The following is a 20,874-nucleotide window of genomic DNA, read 5'->3' as shown; positions in this document are numbered from 1 at the left end:
TCTGTATCCTGTGGTATGTGCTGTAGGAAAGCCAAATCCAGCTGTCCAGAAATGGCAGGATGAGTCAATGGCTCACCAAGCAGGCAGCATCCTTCCCTTCCCTGGGGAACGTTGTTTTTTTGGTTTGTTCTGACACATTGCTCTCAAAAGCAGTATTGCCAAAGAGTAAGCATACCATGTGCAAGAGAGTGAGCAGCTGATATATTGCATTTTAGTAAGTCATTGCTTGTCAGCTGAGCCACGGTAAGTGTGTGTGGATGCATTCCTAGCCCCTTCAAACACAAAGTAAAGCCTATTAGTGTAAATCACTAATTCCAATAAAAAAAGAAGAGTTGGGGGTTTGATTCTTTTTATCTTGTTTCACACTGTAGCTATCCTAAAGTGTATAAAAAACCTCGTGACACTGATAGAGTAGCTAGCTCATATCTGATAGAGGATTGAGATGTTGCTGTTCCTGGAGCCCCAAGTGGCTTTGAAATTCAATGCGTCTGACCCAAGATACTGCTGTTTAAAAGCAGCTGATACACGCAAGGTGGTGAAAAACAAGGCAGCAACTTGAGCTGTGTACGAATGAAGGGAGATGGTATTGCCGGTGAAGAACAAAGGGGGCACGGTGGAGGGCAGAGCCTGAGAGATGAAGTTAGGGGGAGAATATGGGGAAAGGTGGGAGGGCATAAGAGACCTTGCATGAGGGTGTAAAAAGACAGTATGTATCAACACTGATATGTTGAATGCTGAATATTCATGATTTCCATGCAGATAACTCTCAGCACAGATTGTATTTATTTTATAACAGTGAAAATTGACACTAAATGAACCTGTTCACCTCTTTACAGTTTGTACCTATGTACTACATGCCATACCTGAGTGCATGTATTTAAAGTCACTAGGTTTTCATAGGCAGATGATTGAAAGCTGTCTGCTGAATTAAAATGCTATTTTCATTTTTTTTGGTCAGATGCTGGAATTCAGCTTTAAAAAAATGTGAAATAACCTGTAAGAACATTCTCATTTTATATGTCCCTGTACTGTACTTTAAATTCTAGTCATTTCTTCAGGAAAATAAATATCCATGAATGCTTTAAAAATGTTTCAGGAATCACTTAACTTTAGAAACGAAGGAGAAAAATAACTTCACCTGAAACTACGTGATAATGAGACAACATCTAATTACCTGCATCGAATTCTGCAGTCGGGCCAATAGGCTAATGAACATCAATACTCTTTCACAAAGAGCCCTGGGATCCCTAATGGCTGTAAGTGGTCAGGGCTTCGGTTTTACATTTCAGAGTCTGGTTGGTATAATCTTGAAACAAAATCTACAGATCAGATCGTATCCTCTACACAGTCAGTACGTGTGTGCGCGTGCGCGCGTGTGTGTACGCCCTTGAGCACTGCACATCTGGGATGAAATCAAAGCACTTTTAAGTGCACATGTATCCCATTTCTGGCTTGCTAGTAGCCCTTTAAATGTGCTGGGTTTAATCCAGGAAAAACGAGTATTGAAAAATCACATCAGTGAAGGAAAAAAAAACCTCCAAAGTTTTATATACTTGGATGGCATTTTTCTTTGAATATGAATGACTTAATCATAATCAGCTTTAGTGAGAGGTGGGTGATGAAAGTTCAGAAATCTTCTGACAGAGGAAGACTTTGAACCTGCCTTTCTCATGTCCTTGGTGTATATATTATGCTTGTGAGAGGGAGAAGAAAAGCAAGCAGCTTGCATCCTCGGCAAGAAACTGGTCACTCCTTAAGGGCTCTCGAGGCTTCAGAGTGCTATTCTGCAGAGAGAGATTTTTACGGTGCTAATCTCTTCAGATCTCTGAGTACAGATTAAAATACCCAAACCCACAGTGATCCTTCCAGTGTTGGAGCGCTCTGATTTGAGGATTTGATCTGTATCTGGCTTGTATAGGAAATTCCCCAAACTTGCTCTGAAATCAGTTCCCACTTTTCTCATTTAATACATTCATAAATGTTCATTGTGTGCTCAGGCAAGATATATATATGTGTGTGTGTATATATATATATATATATATATATATAGCAATGCAAGCACTGTACAAGCACTTCCCACTTGCATTGTACTAGAAGATGGGAACATGATTTTGGAAACCTAGTTACAGCATTTGCTTGCAGGAGTAAGGACGACCTGAGCTCCAGCCCCTTTGCCAGAGGCTTCGCCAAAGTGTTTTATGTCCAACATGAAGAAAGAGTCCGTGGTCTCTTGGCTTGGGAATGAGCTGTAATACAGACATTAGAGAATAGATCTAGCAGATGGGCAGTACAGACTCAGGTCCCTCAAGCCCAAGTTTTCCCACTGCCTTGCAGGGCACAATTAACACTGAGTGATTTTATTGCCACCTCCTTTTCCTGTGTTTTCCACGGGTGACAACTTAGCATGCATGGGAATATCCCATAGATGAATCTGGCAGAATAACTAAGCGAAAGACGGTCTATTTGGAGAATTAGGATGGTGATTAGGTTTGTGCCTGCCTACTGATAGCAGGCACAGGCAATTAATCCCCAGATTGTCAGGAATATTGCTGTCAGAAACCTGCCTCTCTAGGGGTAGGTAGCAGCTGAGTAACAGCTTTCCTTCTGGATTCTGGCACACAGAGGGGAAATCAGGCAGAAGTTGGTTGTATGTTTTGGATCCTTCCATTGGTATTGTATGTTGAAATTGTATGACACCATTTGCCAGTAATAAATCACTTTGCTGTCTGTTGTGTGATTACATAATTAAATATCCCTTGTCATGGATACACATGCAGGGATTGACTTAGACTTGGTGGGAATTAGGGGTTTGATTTTTTGAACCTTACATTTCCTGACTCCTGTGCAAATCAAATCCAGTTGTTAAACACTGCATTGAGAAATGATTCATGCAAGAAATAGCATATAGTGAGAAGCACAAACTGTACTTTCAGTGTATTTTCTGTCTTGATTATAATCTACTTGTTCATTAAAAATGTGTGGAGAATAGGAATGGAGAATTTAGTATTTTTCTGTTTCTAATCCTTAAGAGGGTGGTGCACTGCACAAGGATAATGATGCTTTTCTCCTTTGCAAGGCGCTGTGAGGTGAACAGAAGGAAAATGCTGGGTGGAGATGAGATCTAAACTCACTTGTGTTTTCTGCTGTCCCTGGAGCCGTGGCCATTCTCAATGAAATGCCGTCACCAGAAGATGGCAGTTCTGGCAGAGTACCCTTGGGCCACCGCGGCTGTAACCTGCATCGGATTACCTAAAACTGGCAGTCGTCCGAAGAGGTGTCACTGGGACTGATGTCACCGGGCAGCGTGGCTGCTCGGAGCTCCTCTGTGCTCGGAGCTCTCCCACGTTCAGGGACACTGAAGCAGCTCTTGCAGCTGACCCGTCCTTGAGCAGCATGGTGTCTATTAGTTTTATTGCCGCTTTGATTGTTCGCAGTCAATTCTCGCCGCTTGCTGCTGAAGTTTAATTCAGTTTGCGTTTGGAAGGACAAGGGAGCAAATTTGTTGTTTTGATTAGAGGCTAAGCTGCACTGAAGCCTGGATGACGATCCATTGTTCGTGTTGTTACAAAATCTGACTAAGTAGGAAAGAAAGCACAAAAGAAGGGAAAAGTATAATTCAGATTTGCCAAACAGCCTGAGAATAATTAGAAGATTAACAGTTTGGTGCTGTTTACTGGCGAGTTGTGGATTAAATGCATCCCCCTTTTCTCTTTACATTAGTGTAATGTGTCACTTCGGTTCTGGATTTCATGTCCTTCTCACACCTCTCACTCCTTCAGTCAGTATGCAGGACTGTATTTTACTGGACAAGAAATGTAGGAGCAAGCTTTTAATGTGGCACCAGAGACTTTCTAATCGCCAGTGTCTGAAATGTGCTCCGAAGTATCTGCAGTTCACTTATTGGGTGGAGATGAATCGCCTCCAGTTTGCTTTTGTGAATGTGAGTGGAACATTTGCAAAGAGTGGCTTCTGTTATTTACACTGTGAAATGCTTGTAAGCAGCCAACTATAAAAGACCTGAGTGACATTTATGCTTAAGTTCTCACATCGCAGTCATAGTTGGAGAAAAGGATAAAATTAGTGTACTGCTCTGAAATACGCTGGGTGAAGTTCTGTTCACAGCTTTAGCTGCCACCAGCTTAGCTCCATGTATTCATCTTGGGTACAACGCTTAGAGGAGCACGTGTCAAAAAGAAAACTTGACTATCGCAGATGAGAAGACAATATTAGTGCCACTGAAGTCAATGGTACACTTGCCATGAAGTTTGGCTAATCAACACTTTTACCCTGAGGTTGCTACCTAATTGCAGATGTGTGGAGACGCCTGATGTCCGTATTTTTTTTCTGATTTCGCACCCCTCTCTAGTCTCTTCTGTCCCCTTTGGGGAACTTATTAAACCCCTGTATAACAGGGACCAGAATCACAGTCACTAGTGCAAGAAAATGTCTTTGAGATCATGTTCCATCTGCCTACAGGAGTCTGATATAATCTCCTGATAAGAATATACCAGACATTAAGCTGATTCTACAGCTGGTCTTGTCTATTCTCTAACTTAGTGGGATTTGGGCATGCAGACCAGAAGGGGAAGAGAGTTTTTTCTGAGTGCAGCAATGCATACTTATTCAGAACAGTTCAATACTATTCAAAACCAGCACTCCATGTCTGTCCCAACCTAAAATTCAGCTGGATGACATAATAGCTTATTGTTTGATGCAAGCACAGACCATTCAGGTAATAACATCTATAAAATTGGAGGAGATTTTTGTCATTTCTCCACTGAGGAATAAATGGGAGAAAGTTGTCATTTATTGTCATGTATGGATCATGGCATATAATATTTACGGCCTGTTGCACTATAAATATAACGTGCTATAAATATTAGAAATATTTTTATATATATATATATGAAAACCCCCAAATTATTTCCGTTTTTAGTTGTGGGAAAAGCAACCTCCAAATTTACAGTTTGTTTTGGGTTGGGGTTTTTTTCCACCCTTCTAACAAACTGAAAAAAATGCTGTCTGGTTTTCACTAGTAATTCTGGAGAAAGAAAGGTGGGACAAAACCGAAGGCAACCTTGAAATACATGTCATGATAGAGAAAAATTAGAAAGCAGCAAGATCCTGAACTGCAGAAGTGTTAGGGAAGCTGATAGTATTTTTCATTCGTGATCTCAAATGCTTGTAGCCCATTTTTTGGCAGACTTAGGATTTGCCCAAAGATGTTCAGCGAATAGATTATGATCTATGTTGATAAAAGGAAACATCAAGCAATTCACTGCACCATGATGTCAGGCTTTAGATTGAGGAAGCACTGTGAAAACTGTCTGTTTCCCAAAAACCCCCAGTATTCCAGGTACAATAACTTCTCTGAAGTGTTAACTTCATATGACGTTCAGTGGGGTAGCTTCAGAGTAAATGTGTCAGTTAGGGACATTACCATGAGCAATAGTACAGGGAACATAACACTCATACTTGTGGAGCGCTAATATCCATTGTTTCTATTTCCTCCTAAGCATCAAAATGAGAGTTTATATGGGCGTCTGACTTCCTGTAGGATCAAAAGGGAATTTTCTTTATTCACTTGATCAGAAGCAAAGCAGGCTGTTCCCTGTAAAGGATTCTCATGTTGTCTGTGTCACTGACAGCTGTTAATGGAAATGTCATGATCGAGTGGAAATCAGCTCTAACTGATGTTGGTCACTATGTTACTTTGATGAAATGATAAAAAAATCAGTAAGGTCTAAAAGCCAGGCAAGAGGAACACCTGCATTTCCTCTTTGCTTGAGGTTGGTGGGGCTTTTTTTGAAAATTGCACTATAAAAGGGAGAGAAAAGGGATTGTGCCCTAAAAACCACTGCCACTGCGGTTAGCAGAAATTTTGGGTTTTGGTGAGAGCAGATCTGAGCAGCGAGTCCTCTGTTTCAGACCCAATTTGTGAATTGCCAGGTACCCTCAGGCTCTGCTGAAGTCAGTCACACAGTTCCTGAAAAACTGAACAGCCGCAGGATCGGGTCCTGGGTTATCGTTTCATTCTAGAGGGGATTTGCTAATGTAGTCAGTCCAGTAAGCTCAATTTTGATGCCATCGCATTTTACTTGACACTAAACTAAACCAGCTGCTTGCAATTAGCACACATAAAAAGAACAATAACAAAAATGCAGCCTGCCCTTCCAGCTCTACACATACTCAATGCAAAGAGTTCACCAAGTTCTGGTGATTTTCCCTCCCTGTGCTCTAACCAAAACATCCAAAACAATTGATCTTGCTGAAGACCAAATGAAAAAAAAAAAAAAATTTTATCGTTCCCCAAATGTTTCTGATGGGCAGCAGTGACCGATTAATGGAAGATAAAAGCTGCTCCGGGAGCATATGCAGGCAGGGCTCTTGCTGCTGCAGAGCTGATCTAAGCACGACGTTAAAGGGCCGGGCAATGGCTCTTGCTGCACTGGGACAGGATGAGGTAGAGAGCTGGTTTCTTACCAGGACTGGGATCCAGGGCAGCTGGCCCACCCTCCCATTGGGAACAGCGAACAAGGAGCTTGTAAAATACACAGACCAAATGGAAATGACCCCTGTTGACTGAAACCAGCTGCATGTCAGACCTCTCACTGTCTCTCTTGATTTGCTATCTCAAATAAATGGATGTGGTAGAGGGGGCTGTGGAAAGAAAACAAAATAATTTATTCTCCTTGAAGTCGCGCCACACTAATAAGCCGCAGTTTTTACAGATGAAAAAAAAAAAGTTTATTCACAGATTAAGTTTTTCCCTCCTTTTTTTTGGGGGGGGGGCTTTGAAAGTCTGCTGTTTAGAATAAGACATGCTGTAGTTCAGTTTCAGAGGTCTTTGACAGATACAGCGTTGGTAGATTTTGTTAGGTATTCATCACATGAAACTGCTGGCTCATGAGAGCTTGGTTATTCTGCATTTTGATGCAGAAAACAAACTTATGACAGCTTTTGTTGGTGTTTTGGCTTACATCTGCATGGTGGCTCAGCCCCATGAAAAAGGTCTTAGCAAGTTTTGAAGAAGAATGATGTGCAGAATGACTTGACTTATTCATGTGGTATTTTCCATATTTTTCCTAATACATTCCTGGGTGACACCAGGTATTCTGAGCATTGTGAAAAAGCTGCTTGCAGTAACCAGGATAGCACTTGATTTCGGAAACGTTAAGGGTGACAGATGCTCAGTTCCTCTGTTTTGTACCCAGGATGGGTTACTGCTATTGGTATTAGATTGAGCACTGTTCTGACTTTAGAAGTAGGGAAGGAGGTATTCAACCTCGCTGGTACAGTTGCCTTGATTTCTTTTTAAGATTGTGATGTTATGACACATGCCATAGTGCAGTCATGGTTTGATACGCTTTCTTAAGGAAACTTCTTAAAAGTCATCAGTCTTGTTTTCCTTCATGCAAACTGAGGCACTGATGTGTTTTGCAAATGTATCTTTTCTTTTTTTTTAAAGTCTTGTTCAGCCAATTGATCGTTAGTGAAATAAGCCACCAAATTTGGATTAATGGATCTATTAGAGTGTCTCAGTGGAATGACCTTCATGAAGTCTGCAAAAACATGTGGGATACAAAAATTTGAGGATGACACTTTGAATTGACCTTGTTACTTCTTTCTGCCTTCAACAACCTTCTTTGTTTTCTTTAATATTTTTCTTTTTTTTTTTTTTTTTTTCTCCTTAAGAATTTGTTTCTTCCTCACTCCCTGCTGCACAAACACAATAGGGTAGCAGCTTTGAACAGAGTAGCCCTTACTTAGGGCCTTGCAGTGGAGTTGTCCAGACAGATGTTATTTCAATGTAAAGTAGATTGAAATTCCCATCTATAGGTTCTGAGTGTCCTGGCGGTCACTCTCTTTGCTTTAAAGACAAAACGAAAATGCAGTTCAATCTGGTGATTGCTCCTCCACTGGCAGATTTTAGCCATGTTGGCTTGTAGGATCTTCTGACTGCCACGTGTGACCAGATACAGCTATGAGGAAAGGCACACCTCTGTTCCTCGTACCACTGCTGTTTCTTGCTGGCTGTCCTATAGGTATCGTCTCTTACTGATGAGCTATCTGCTATTCATTATATCCTCTGGCTGGATAATGAGCTATGAGCTAGTTGATGGGTTATTCAGATCACACTAGTCTGGCATCAAGTGATACCATGGACTTCCTTCCCTCCATTTTTCTCTTACCATTTTCTGCTGACTAATTACTTGCGTTAGTGAGAGTAAACCAAGCTCACGCTGACTTCTTAAAAAATGTAAAGAAGTAAAGAGGTCTTGGGTGGCTGCCTGTAAAGAACGTTCTATGTTGAGCAAGATGCTGAACCATGGGTGCAAAAGAGGTTTCTATGGGTTTGGAAGGAGCCCTTCTCCTAGCTGACATCTGTCAGGCTCTACCTTTGGCACACTCTGGTAGGACAGCAGTGATTTCAGTAGTCCAAGGGTAGAATGACACCAGCGAGATGTCTGTATGCCAGGACAGCTCACAGCTTTGGGATGACCCTGTAATTGCACTGAAAGGGAACCTTTTTTCTCTGTATCTCAGCTATAGCCTTAGTACACAAGGGCCCTATCCTGCAGTGCAAAATGTGGCAGCCTTTCCCATTGCCCATTGATGGTGTTCAGGTAAAAGAGAATGAATCTCATTGGTATTAAGGAGACTTTTGCCCTGGTCAGGACTCTAAGGCCCAATCCAGTGACAGTACAAAATATGAGGAGTACAAAACAGAGAGAGGGATTAGCATGCGGTAACAGAGCAGATGTTTGAACTTTCCAGCAAAGAAAGAGGATCAGGTTGAGGCCACCCTCATTGTTTTCCTGTCTTTCTGATGAAATAACAGGTTGGGTACAAGTACAGCTGTAGAATATATTTGAGCCTGAATTTGAAAAACGTGGCAATGCAATATATTTATCAGTAAGTCTTTTAAATAATATCTGTAGTAAAAACAAGAGGGGAACTTTGTTTCACCTTTATTTTAATCAGACTTTGCTTTTTAAAAGTTGCAAGAATACAAAATTGATGAAGCTAACGCTACTGAGCTGGCCAAAGAGAAAAGGATGAGAGCCAGTTATTTTTCCTCAGCAGCACAGTAGGAAATGTGTAACTGTTAAATTTCAGTTCAGATGTTTATATCTTTACATATTTACAGTGGAAAACAAGATTAGAGCCTAAGAATATGTTCTTTCTCAAACTGAAATAAGATGCCTTTTATCAAGGGAATAGCAAGAAAAAACCTAACTAAATCTCAAAACACAGGTCAAGGCACCATTTCTACAACAGTAGAAATCTTATGCTGATTGCTCAGATCATCGTGTATGAATGCTGAATTTTCTGCCTTTTTCTGTTCCAGAGACTGAAGGCAGCGCTGACTCATCATCCTGCCGCCATGTCGAACGGGAATATGAACACCATGGGCCACATGATGGAAATGATGAGCTCACGGCAGGACCAGACGCCACACCATCATATGCACTCACATCCTCATCAGCACCAGACGCTGCCACCTCATCACTCATACCCGCATCAGCACCAGCATCCGGCGCACCATCCTCATCCTCAGCCTCATCACCAGCAGAATCATCCCCACCACCACTCTCACTCGCACCTTCATGCACACCCGGCACATCACCAGACCTCGCCGCACCCCCCGCTGCACTCAGGCGGACAAGCACAGGTAGACCTTCATGCCCTGCTGCATTGCCGGGTTTTGCTGTTACGTGGAGTTAAAGCCTGATGTCTGTATTGTTTCTTCTTGCACAAATGTCTTGTTAGGTACAGGCCCCTCAGGCTACTCGTAAATGTCTGCTACAGGTGGTGGGGAAGTGCAAACTTTATTCAGAAAACGGAGCGAAGCAACAACTTGTTTTGCTGCTGAATTTGCTAGATATTTGTAGTATCTTACTTTATAAGGAGGTCCAAGGTTTTTCACTGCTCTGAGCTCTGCAAATTGCCACGTACCCTTTTATGGATGAGGTTTATTATGGAGATTAGCATATTATATAGGTTGCTTAACGTGCTTGAACCTGAACTTCTCGGGCCAAGATTTAAAGAGCTGTATGTGTTCTACCTGCAGAAATACGTGGCACAATATTTAGTGAAGTAAAATGGCACTGGAGGGGGTGTGTGTGGGTGGGTGTGTGTGTGTTCAAGACCGGAGATAGTAGAGGTAGTTCTAAGGTAAAATACACTGGCTTAGAGGAAAAGAAGAAAGAATCCAGACCCTGTGAAGGGGATAGCAGCCCCCATCTGCAGTCTGTGAGAGAAAGCCAAGATTAGGTGAGAGTGCAGGCAGTAGTTGGTGTATGTTGTGACAGGAGAAAAAGATGGTGAAGACAATCCAGGGAGAGAGAGATTTAAACCAGGAAGGCAATTTTGAATTGAATTCAGATGATGAGAACACAGTGAAAGTCTCCATTGAATGAGATGGAGGTCTCAATTTTTGGACCAGGTATATTGGCATCAGCAATTTAGATAATTCAGTATCTGAACTGAATGTTTCTTGAACTAACGAACTAGTGAGCATGGACTATAGCAAAGTCATTATTAAGAGGAATTCTGTTAATGTCTTAAGATGATAGGCTTCTGCATCAGGATCACACAAGAAAAATAAAGCTCTGGGGGCAGTGACTGTAACATGTCAGGTCTGGGGAGCAAATTTAAGGAGGGCAAGTGGGCAGTGCATGGAATGAGGACAAAGTGGAATGCCAGCCGTAAGAAGTTCAATCTGTGAAGTATTGTGTTTCTTGCAAATACCTTTCAGACAAGCTCTTAGAAAACATTAAAGAAAATGAGAGGATTTGGCTGACATCCCAGTGTCCCACAACATTAACTATTTACTAACATCTAGCTTTATTATTGCAGAGGCTGCAAGCACATGGGATTTCCCTAAAGCATTTGCTAATGTAAAATGAATTGTCAGCTTCAGAGAAACAGTCTAAATAAGAGAGCGGCAGACTCCCCTGTGAGAAGATGTCCAGAGCTTTCCTAAGTTTAGTTCAGTTTTTACTTTGTGAATTCAATTATTTTCCCATCTGTTAATGAGTTATTTTCCTTGGAGTTGTTTAAAAACTCCAATAAAAAGACATTATCTCATAACAGAGAAACCAGAAGTAACCTGATGGCTGTCTTGGAGATCCATGAGAGAGTAAGGGTAAAGCAGTGCTTAGCAGACTGAGGAGTCCATGGATGAGATGGAGGAAGTCACTTAACCTCTCTGAGGCTTTTAAAACAAGGGTAACAGTACTGACACCTCACCGAGGGGTTGGGAGGATGAACATGTTAATGCAGGGGAGGGAGTCAGATACCGCAGTATGGAGCACTGCTGCAAAACATCCATATTACCACTTTTAACGGGTGAGGAGAAACCAGCTCAATGACCCAGTGGCCCTCCTCTGGACCCGCTCGAGCAGGTCCATGTCTCTCTTACACTCAATCCAGTTAGGACAGCCTAGACTTCTTGTGCTTTATATTCCCTGTTAGCTAGGCACCCCAAAAGACTTGGCAAGCAGGCAAGAAGAGATACAGGCACCAGGGTGGATGGGCTGACTGGCAGCCACAAAGCTACGCCAGATTCACCCTGTGTCCCAGCACCATGCAGTCTCTGGAGCTGGGCCTGTGCAGTCAGATGAACTTTGCTGTGCGCAGCGTGTCACTGGAGGCAAAAGGCCCGTCAGGGATCACGGCAGTCTTCACCTCGTCCATAGGTGTAAGTGTCACCTAGAGGATAGGAACGGAGGGTGATGGAGTAGGAATCCTATGGTCAGCAGCTTCCCTGGGCAGCAGAGCTCTTGCTGTGCGTCTGCTCCCATGGTGCGAAGGCAATAGTGATTTCTGAACAGATGCGTTAGTGGGGAGAAAAAAAAGGGTTGCTGAGTAATAACCGCATGGTTATTACCTTCTAAGCTCATCTGTAGTCCCCATGGTAATGGCCTCTTTGGGGGTCAGATTGCTCCAGCAGACGTTAATTTTATGGTGCGTTTTACTAATTATTAACCTCCTTATTCTTCTGAGCCAGATTCTTCCATTCCAAACCACCTGCCAAATGACAGCATGGTCCATGCTGCTGTAAGCTGTGTGCTCCCACGCCGAGACTGTTGTTATTCTACACCACACCCTCCTGTAAAGTCAGAATTCATTTCATGCTTTTCAGCTACCATTTTGCTCCACAGAAGGTCAATGAATTATGCTTTCGTAGAATGAGTGAACGGGTATTAGTTTTGTGGTAAGTTGCGAAGAACAGAGAGAAATACTGGCTCAAGCATAAAAGTAGAAATCACCTTCTGATAGGTATCTTTCTGAGAAAGCGAGAGACATTATCAAGTTGTGGCTCTGTTGCCTCAACTACTACAAAAATGATACTATTATTCTTGTGTTGGTCCCACGAAGGATTCTTCATATCAAACTTGATAGCTTAAGCAGAGTAGGGGTTTGGATGCTGTTTCATTTTCTTAGTTGTCCTTCGTTTGTCTTCATTATGGATACTTGATTAGCAGCCTCTAAAAAAAAAAAAAAATTAACCTCAATTTTACTATATGTTCATTTTCTTTCTTATGTCCCTAGGCAGGGCAGCGAAATCCTGCTAGAGAATGATGCTTAGACAGTTACTAAGATACAGCCTAACAGATTTGAGGGTTAAGAGCTATCTAGTTAAGAGTCAGTTAATTATCCCACGTGACATTATTACTGACGTAATGGCAACCTTTATAATTAATATCTGCCAGAGATGGAGAGAATTTGTTGTTCTGAAAATGCGCTCTGACTGCCCAAAGACTGACTGGTGCATTCGAAAGACAAAATGACTCACTAGTTATTCAGGCGAAAATGACCATATGAGGGGGGAAAAAAAGAATTGTATAGTTACCTTTTTCTGCCTGTATAGCAGACTCCACTGAGAGAGTTAAGAAACAAGAATTTTTAAAGGTGAATGAGAAAGGAGAGAAGTGGGATAAGGAAAGCTTTTGGTGTCCGGAAATATAACTAACAGATCTCTGAAGTCTAGAAAGGTGTCATATGTGAGAAAATGAAAGGCCTTTGATGAGATGTTGACGCTAAAAGGGATCTCTGAGGCCTCTGCACTCAGACATCTTGCTAAAGAGGCGGCATGCCCGGCCTTGGTGGACAGGGAGCAGCTGGCATCCTTGGCAGCGATCTCCCAGTGGCAGCGCAGGGATGCTGGTGGGGACGGGGGCCGTAGCCGGCGGTCCTGTGCGGTGCTGGCTGGCGGTCCTGCGTGGTGCTGGGGGCTGCAGCCACTGCAGCTGCCGTAGCCCTGGGACTACAACCCCCCATGTGGAGAGAGGGTTGGAGATTTTACCAGCAAACATACGGAGTTAAGACAAGCTGAAATTTTAAAAAAACAGTCAGAAAGTGTGGGGTGGCTTATTTATATTTAGAGGGTTACTTTTTTAAAACGTTTTTCTGCTCCTGAGAGAGAGATTCCCTGACTGTGCAACATAAAGCTGGGAATAAATTCAGCTTTATGCAAAAAGCGTTATCAGATGCACAGAATAATTACACATAAAATTGCCACTTTAATTGACACAAGTCAGCTGGAGGAGGGAGCAAATTCTTCTTTGCAGTTTGTGGCGAGATTCTAGACAGAAAAGCGACCTTGCAAGACGATAGTATCGTTTTAATTGAGACAGACAGAGGTGTTAGGCAAACACATGTTAATTGCCGCAATTGAAATTCAGGGCTCAGCCTGACAAAGCGCTGAGTACGTCCACTCCCTGGAGTCAAAAGGAAGCACCTTGGAGGTTTGGGCCTTTGCCAGAAGAAGAGGGTTAATTTTGAGTCAACAATTCAGGTTTCCAGACTGTTCCAGATTGCGCCGGAGCGGCAGCAGCAATGTGAGCAGCGGCAGCAGCTCCCACTGGGCGTGAGCAATGGGTCCTGGTGGGTCGGGCTCCCGAGCCCCACGCACAATCCAGAGCCCCGTGGCCTGGGTGCCACAGAGAGGCAGGAAAGCAGTCCAAAGCTGCCTATTCCCAGGCGGCTGAACGTTAAGTCTGAAGCTGGTTCCTGACAGGGACGTGGGCTTGGATTTCATCCGCCCAGGAGTCGGAGCACAGGCTATGCGGGGCTGCCCCCACCACGCGCCTTTTCTGTAATGGCATGGGGCAGTTACTCTCAGGAGCAGGATCAATCCTCTCCTGCACTTGAAACAGCATGAACACAATTTTTTTTAGTTTCGTAGCAGCAGGGCTGGATGTGGTGTGCCTCTACTGTCAAAGCCAGGCTGCTGAATAAAAAGGAGTATGGCTTCTATGGGGGTCAAATGGAAGCACCTGATAAGAGGAATATCCCTTCTCCACGCAGTGCAGGGATACCAGAATGCAAGTTCGAGTTCAGGTACCTAAATCCTTTCTTTTGCCCCCAGCTGAGGGGCACCGAGGTCTGCTGGCCTTGCGTGAACCCAGCCCGCGGCTGCCCAGCTCTACTGAGGTGCAAAGAGCACTGCAGGTCCTGTCTCCAGGGGTGGTAAAGCATGAGACGGAGATGGGGGAGCCTGTGAAATAGAAATGTCCTAAAATTTTGGAGGCAACTGGGGGAAAAAAGGGAGAGAGAGACAGAAAGAAGGCCCTCTGCTACAGCCCTCTGCTTTGTTTAAAGCAGCTGCTGAGAGAAACTTTGACATTTCAGGTTTGAAATAGGTGATGGCAGAGAAAGTACCTAAGTGAATGTTTTTAATAACTAACTGTAAGGGGAAAAATATTTTCCCTACTAATATTCAGAGGATCGTTTCAAAAAAATCTCCCCTTTGACCACGGTAAGGATTTGCCAGCAGCTAATTTCAGTGGCATCTGGCGCAGCCTTTCAACTTGTGCCTGTTGCAGACCTCGCCAGGGAGCAGGATGAGCGTATGAGATTTCCCTTCCCATTGCAGCATCCCCTTCTGTAACTTTTCCCCCCTCAGCACCCCCTGCCAAACCTCTTCTTCCCCGCCAGGTTTCGCCGGCGGCGCAGCAGATGCAGCCCACGCAGACGATACAGCCGCCGCAGCCGACTGGAGGTCGCCGGAGGAGGGTGGTGGACGAAGACCCGGATGAGAGGAGGCGGAAATTTCTGGAAAGGAACCGAGCCGCCGCCACGCGCTGCAGACAGAAGAGGAAGGTCTGGGTGATGTCACTGGAAAAGAAAGCAGAAGAGCTCACCCAGACAAACATGCAGCTTCAGGTGCGAGCCACTGTCTGCGCCCCCGAGGACACAGAGGGGCTCTTTGTGCTCGGAGGGGCTGGCGGTGCCGGCAGGCCCTGCTGCCTTCGGGGCTGCCCCCGCGCAGCCGGCTCCTAGCGGGAAGCGCGGGCATAATCAAAGCCGATTAATCAAGACGTGTGCGCTTCAATTAAAGAAATAATTACACTTTAGCGGGATAAGCCAGGAAAAAGCTGTCTTGGGATTTAGCAGCCTGCGCTAGATGGAGTTGTATTTATTTTCTTTTCTTGTCACTGCTTTTTGTGGGGATTTTTTTTTTGGAAGTGCCGTTAACTCGGCTGTAAAAGACTTCTTCAGAGCAGGGCACGTAGCTAAACCTTCGTTCAAAGCCAGCGAGATAGCAGCGTAAATAGATCGGTCTACCAGTAAGGCAAGTGAAGTGGATAGATGAAAATATCCTGAATATGATAATAAAAGCCTTCCTTCTTACAGTGCTGCACTTCTTACGTTGGGCACAGTACTTCGGCCCCATCCAGAGGTGTGCCCGTGTGCTGCCAAGATCAGAAAGACCGACTGCGTAATGTCACTCCTCCCAAACACAGAGGTGTGAGCAGCACCCAGGCACCAGCTGTAGCAGAGCTGTAGGGGACAGCAGCCCCACCACCCTGCGCCCGAGCGCGGCAGGCTGCCGTTTGCCCCCACAGGTCTGGCCAAATTGCCTTCAGAAGCAGATATAAAATAACGTTACGGACAAATGTTAACATACACCCAGCGCACGAGCACCAAGTGCCATTTTTGCTCAGTTCTTCTGACGTTGTGGAGCAGTTTCTGCGTTCTTGGGTTTAAAATTTGCAGAAGAGCCTGGTTTAAGCTTTGTGGCAAACCAAACCCTCTCTTTCTTTTCTAGAACGAGGTTTCGATGCTGAAAAATGAGGTAGCACAGCTGAAACAGTTATTGTTAACACATAAAGACTGTCCGATAACAGCTATGCAGAAAGAATCGCAAGGATATCTAAGTAAGTAGCTGGTATGTTTGCACTGTCTCCACACTCCTCACAGGAAAGCAAAGTTGCCAATTCTTCCCTGCAGAGCCCCTTGTCGGTCATATTGTCTCTTGAACCTGTCTTCTCAAACATCATCCGAGCCATCCGATCTCCTGCCCTTATTTATCCAGCCCTGCTCAAAACCACAAAAGCCCTGGTTTGCATCCCCCACAGCAGAGCTAGCCTTCCCCACCCCTCCCTTCCGCAAGGAGATGCACACGGATGGACGCTCGCTCCCCTGTGGAGGATCCCGCTTGAACTCGCAGCTCCAAACCTGCAAGAGTCCTCCTGGGTGCAGCGCTGCCAGAACCTTAAAATAACTCTCAAAAGGAAAGTTAAAAAGGAAAACATTACAGTCCCCTCCAGCGAAAATGGTGCTGTGCTCTGACAGTGGCACAGACCAGGCATGGCGCAGGTTTTCAAGGTTTGTTAACTCTTTTTTAACTCTTTCATTTTAAAAAAAAATTTCTCATCTAATGGAGACGTTGAATTGATTCTGTCTAGTTGATGCATTTTATGAGTGTGGTAATTTAGGGATAAATTCTTTGCTTGGCTCTAGAACGGCTCAGAAGAGCCTCAGGGTTAATATTTGCTAGATTGCGGCATTCTCTTAAAATAGAGCCCATTTCTGTCTCCTGTGCATCACTATGCATCTGGCTCTTTAACAGTACTCAAAGAAAAAAATACATAATTGCATTACATGCCTATCAACTGTTGCTCGAATTAGATTTTCTTTGCTGCAGTGTACTGCACTCTAATTTTGATTCCTGCTGGAGCGAATAAAGCGTTTAAGCATCCCAACTGATTTTATAGACCTTGAGATATCGGACTTTTTATGCCAACATTGGTTTCATAATCGTTAAGGTCTTGGACTTTTTTCAAGGTCCCGACTCCACAAGTCAGGTTGATATCAGAGAAGCTGGCTTCAAAACAAAACAAAACAAAACAAAACAACCAACCTGTAAAAGATCAGAAGACAGAGAGTGTTGGATAACTGTATTTTGAAATCCTGGGCCTTGTGCGTGCCTCAGGTCGTTAGTATTGCTGCCATAGTAGTACATCCCTTTTCCATCCAGGAGTGTCACCCAGCCTGGGCTTGTAACTTGGATGGAAAAATGAATGTGTGTTGTCTCTGTGCCCTCACCCCCTTCCCAGGTCCCGAGAGCAGTCCTCCCGCGAGCCCGGTCCCAGCTTGCTCCCAGCAGCAAGTCATCCAGCACAACACCATCACGACCTCCTCCTCCGTCAGCGACGTCGTGGGAAGCTCCACTCTCACCCAGCTCGCCAGCCACAGAACAGACATCAACCCCATTCTTTAAAAGTGGTTGATCAGAAACTGCTAGGGGAGTGTGGTAGCGTATCAAAGCGTCCTCTGTGCTAAGGACATCTGCAACTGTAACTCAAGCCTGGAAGATTCCTCAGTTCTTGAAAGACTCTGGCTTTCATTTTTATAGTTATTAAAATGTCTTTTATACTTAGTTACATAAAAGGGAGTTATGCAATTAATATGCTATCAGCCTGAGAAATGCTTTGGTGCTTTCTCCAGTTTTTTTGGTACCAGTTACTTGTTTATAAACCTAACTGTTTCTGTACATAGTCATGTTTCCTTCTCACCAATCTAGCCTGAAGCCTCAGAAACACGGAGTTGTGTAAAACTGCAGCTTGTTAGCCAACGTGAGGCATGAAAAGTATTAAACAGAGTCATATGTAGGTAACTAAGAGTAATTAGGCTATAAATATAGAGAGAGGGCATCTGCTGACAGCATAATAAAAAATGAGTTAGCGTTGTGCTATCAGCAGACCCCATCTTGCGTTCAGAGCCTCTTTCAAAGCGGTTATATAGGATGTGGCTATCAGGACAAAACCAAGCCCAAATAACATGCTCTTTTGTCTAGCCCTCCCCCTTCTCCTCTCTCCCCTACCCTGGCCTTTTCCTCCTCCAGTTATTCTTACACCTTCCTTTTCCCTTTCCAAACCCATTTCATCCCCCAGCTTTTTTTCCTGCTTTTTTTTCATTCCAAGGCTTTCTCGCTTCCCTCTCTTTTTCTCAAAGAACAGTGATGAACAAGGAAAAACTTCAAGCTCACCTAAAAACTGTCGGCACGGCTTCTGCTTTCACTAGCTCTTCACCCACAGCTGGGCTGTGCTGAGCGTTTGGCTTTTAGAAAATAGAAATGCTCCTGATTTAGTGTTTTTAATAAACAGCGAAAGGCGAAAGCAGTGTGGCCCCAGGTGAAGCAGGATTGAGAGCCAGCTGTGTTGATGCTAGCAGCCCTGTAAGCTTCTGTGGCATGGTACAGGCACAGCGAGCAACACCTGAGAATCACAGCAATTCTTTCGCACTGCCAGTCATTAACATAGAAAAATCCATGTAGTATATAATAATTCGGAAAAGTTCTGTTCCCTAACCCGGTTGCGTTGTTCTGGCAATGAAAGCTAACAGCCTCAGGTTTCACAGGCTATAAATGAGAAATAAATCAGCGTAACGGTTCTGACCAGTTGGAAAAATGCCATTTTTAATTCCCAGGGAGAGACCTGCTCTCTGCAGGCATTCCTTTAAGCATCCATGGACCGATCCCGAGCTGGCAGACAGCAGTGTAGCTTCACTGACTTTAATGGCACTTAACGCCAGTTTACTGTGGGTAAGGAGTTGTCTCATTAGGACGCTAAATAATTTTTAGAAGGCATGCAGCCACTAAAAAGCGCTGCAAGAATGGCAAATCCCCCTGCACTCTGGATAAAATTCAGTCCTGCAAAAAGGGTCTGGAAAAGAGCCTTATGCCACAATTAAGGTTTTTGTTTGGACTCTGGGCCTGACCCTCAGTGTGACTGATTTGCATCCCCGAGTGGTACCAGCGATTGATGGGAAAATCAGACAGAGATGATGCCAGTTAATTACTCTGCCTTGCTGTATATTGGGACCTGATTTTGCTCTCAAATCTGTCAGCGGCAAAACCTCCCGCTGCTTCCTTAGGCAGCGGGCTCCGAGCTGGTGATAAATGTTCAAACATTTTGAGCTGCATCTTTAATAGCAAAAGCTAATTCACGTTATTCCCAGCAAATCCTCTAGCCTTGAACACGCTTTGTTCTGAAGCAAAGTTCTCCTCCTCAAAGACAGTGTCTTTGGTTTTTAGAGGAGTCGTGGGTTTTAAAAGGGTGGCTCCTTCCTGTGCAGGAGGGAGAGTGAAACAACTGAAGCGTGAGGCACTGTAAGGAGCAGGGCCTGCCTGGAAGGGAAAGCAAAACTCTGAGGATCATTCATTTCCGAATTAGTTCTTATCTTGGTAACTAACTTTTTATTAGTATTCTTTTCTTTAACAGCTCGCTTTCCATTTATGCAAATACATTCAAAAGAAGAGGATTTTTAATGTACAGTGTAAATCTTGACTTGATTATATAGTCTAAGAACCAAAAAAAATTACGAAAAAATACAAATGTAAAGGATTTTCTATTATATTTTAGACAAACATATACTTTTAAAGTGTTTTAAATACTGAATCTATAATTTTTTTTTTTAACCTCCAGTTGTAATAGCTAAATGGTTTTGCTTCATCACGGCTCCCAAGGGAACTTTTTTCAAATATGCAGTCAAGCAAAATGTTCCAGCTGAGTATCCACTATGTAAAAAAACCCAAATAAGCATTTCCCCTGTGTCTGAATTTCATCGTTCACCATGAAAAAGAAAATGCCATCGCAGGGTTAATTTAAAAAACTGTCCCTCTATATGGGTAGCACTTAAATACATTAAAAAATAAAAATCAAAGTTGTTGGTAACATTAGCATACCCAGTTGAGCTACACTACACTAGAACTACGGTTTAGCTTCATTTTATTCAGTCTCCTCAATTAAAATATTTAGCTGTTAAACTGAATGCCTCTACATTAAAAAGAAAAAAAAAAAGAAAAAAAATACAAAAACCTTGCCTAAGTTTTGTTAAATTCAGCAGCTTGACAGTTTGACTGATGTGTATTATATATAGCTCAATTATTTCTTTTTTTAATGCTAACTAGGCAAGCCAACCACACATGTTGGCCTAAATGTGTAATTACAATGAAATGTCTCCTCTCTATACTATTGGCCTTTAGGTATAATCCTTGCTAGTGATGTGGAAATAAGTAAAGGATGAAAAGCTATTTGCTATTGCTTCTTGTAACTCTGTCGCAGGTTCACAGGCCAAGACAACATGCAGCATATTTATATCGGCTATATCATCGGTAAAAGGACCAACCGTACCAGGCACCTTATATTATTCATCAGATTCGCTTCCACATTAAAACACTCTTGTTTTCCAGGGGAGTGATCCTGCAGCCTTTCCTCAAGCTGCCAGTCTGGCCAGGCACCGGAGGCTGCCTGAGCAAGGGCTGCGGGAGAAGCCCCTGCCCCTCTCTCCCCAGGACGTCCCTCTGCCGCGCGGTCGGTCGGTCGGTCGGTCGGTGGCAGCGGCCTCTTCCTAAGAACCTCGCTCTAAACGCTCTTCCTGGGCTCTTTCCGCCGAGGAGAAATCCCGCTTTTCCACGAGCTGCTACCGGAGACTGCTCTGCTTTCCTCCTGCCCTGCCAACCCAGCCCGTCGCCGGGCTCCGTGCCCCATCCCGCTGCCGGCCTCCGTGCCCCATCCCGCTGCCGGCCTCCGTGCCCCATCCCGCCGCCAGCGGACGACTGGGACTGCTTCCCTC

General features: G+C 43.9%; 1 protein-coding gene across 3 annotated transcripts in view; it reads left to right on the top strand.

The window, feature by feature from the left end:
• CREB5 (cAMP responsive element binding protein 5) overlaps positions 1 to 17,518 on the top strand; it is a 261,819-nt gene extending 244,301 nt beyond the window's left edge. For all 3 annotated transcript variants that reach the window (XM_049798733.1, XM_049798734.1, XM_049798732.1), the window contains 4 exons: positions 9,353 to 9,676; positions 14,950 to 15,177; positions 16,064 to 16,172; positions 17,355 to 17,518. In XM_049798733.1, the coding sequence (XP_049654690.1) occupies positions 9,353 to 9,676; positions 14,950 to 15,177; positions 16,064 to 16,172; positions 17,355 to 17,518 (825 nt within the window). The remainder of the gene's footprint in view (positions 1 to 9,352; positions 9,677 to 14,949; positions 15,178 to 16,063; positions 16,173 to 17,354) is intronic.
• The last annotated feature ends 3,356 nt before the right edge of the window (positions 17,519 to 20,874 follow it).

This window comes from Accipiter gentilis, chromosome 4 (genome assembly GCF_929443795.1).
Source record: "Accipiter gentilis chromosome 4, bAccGen1.1, whole genome shotgun sequence".
Lineage (NCBI taxonomy): Eukaryota > Metazoa > Chordata > Aves > Accipitriformes > Accipitridae > Astur > Astur gentilis.
This window is presented reverse-complemented; position numbering and strand designations above follow the sequence as displayed.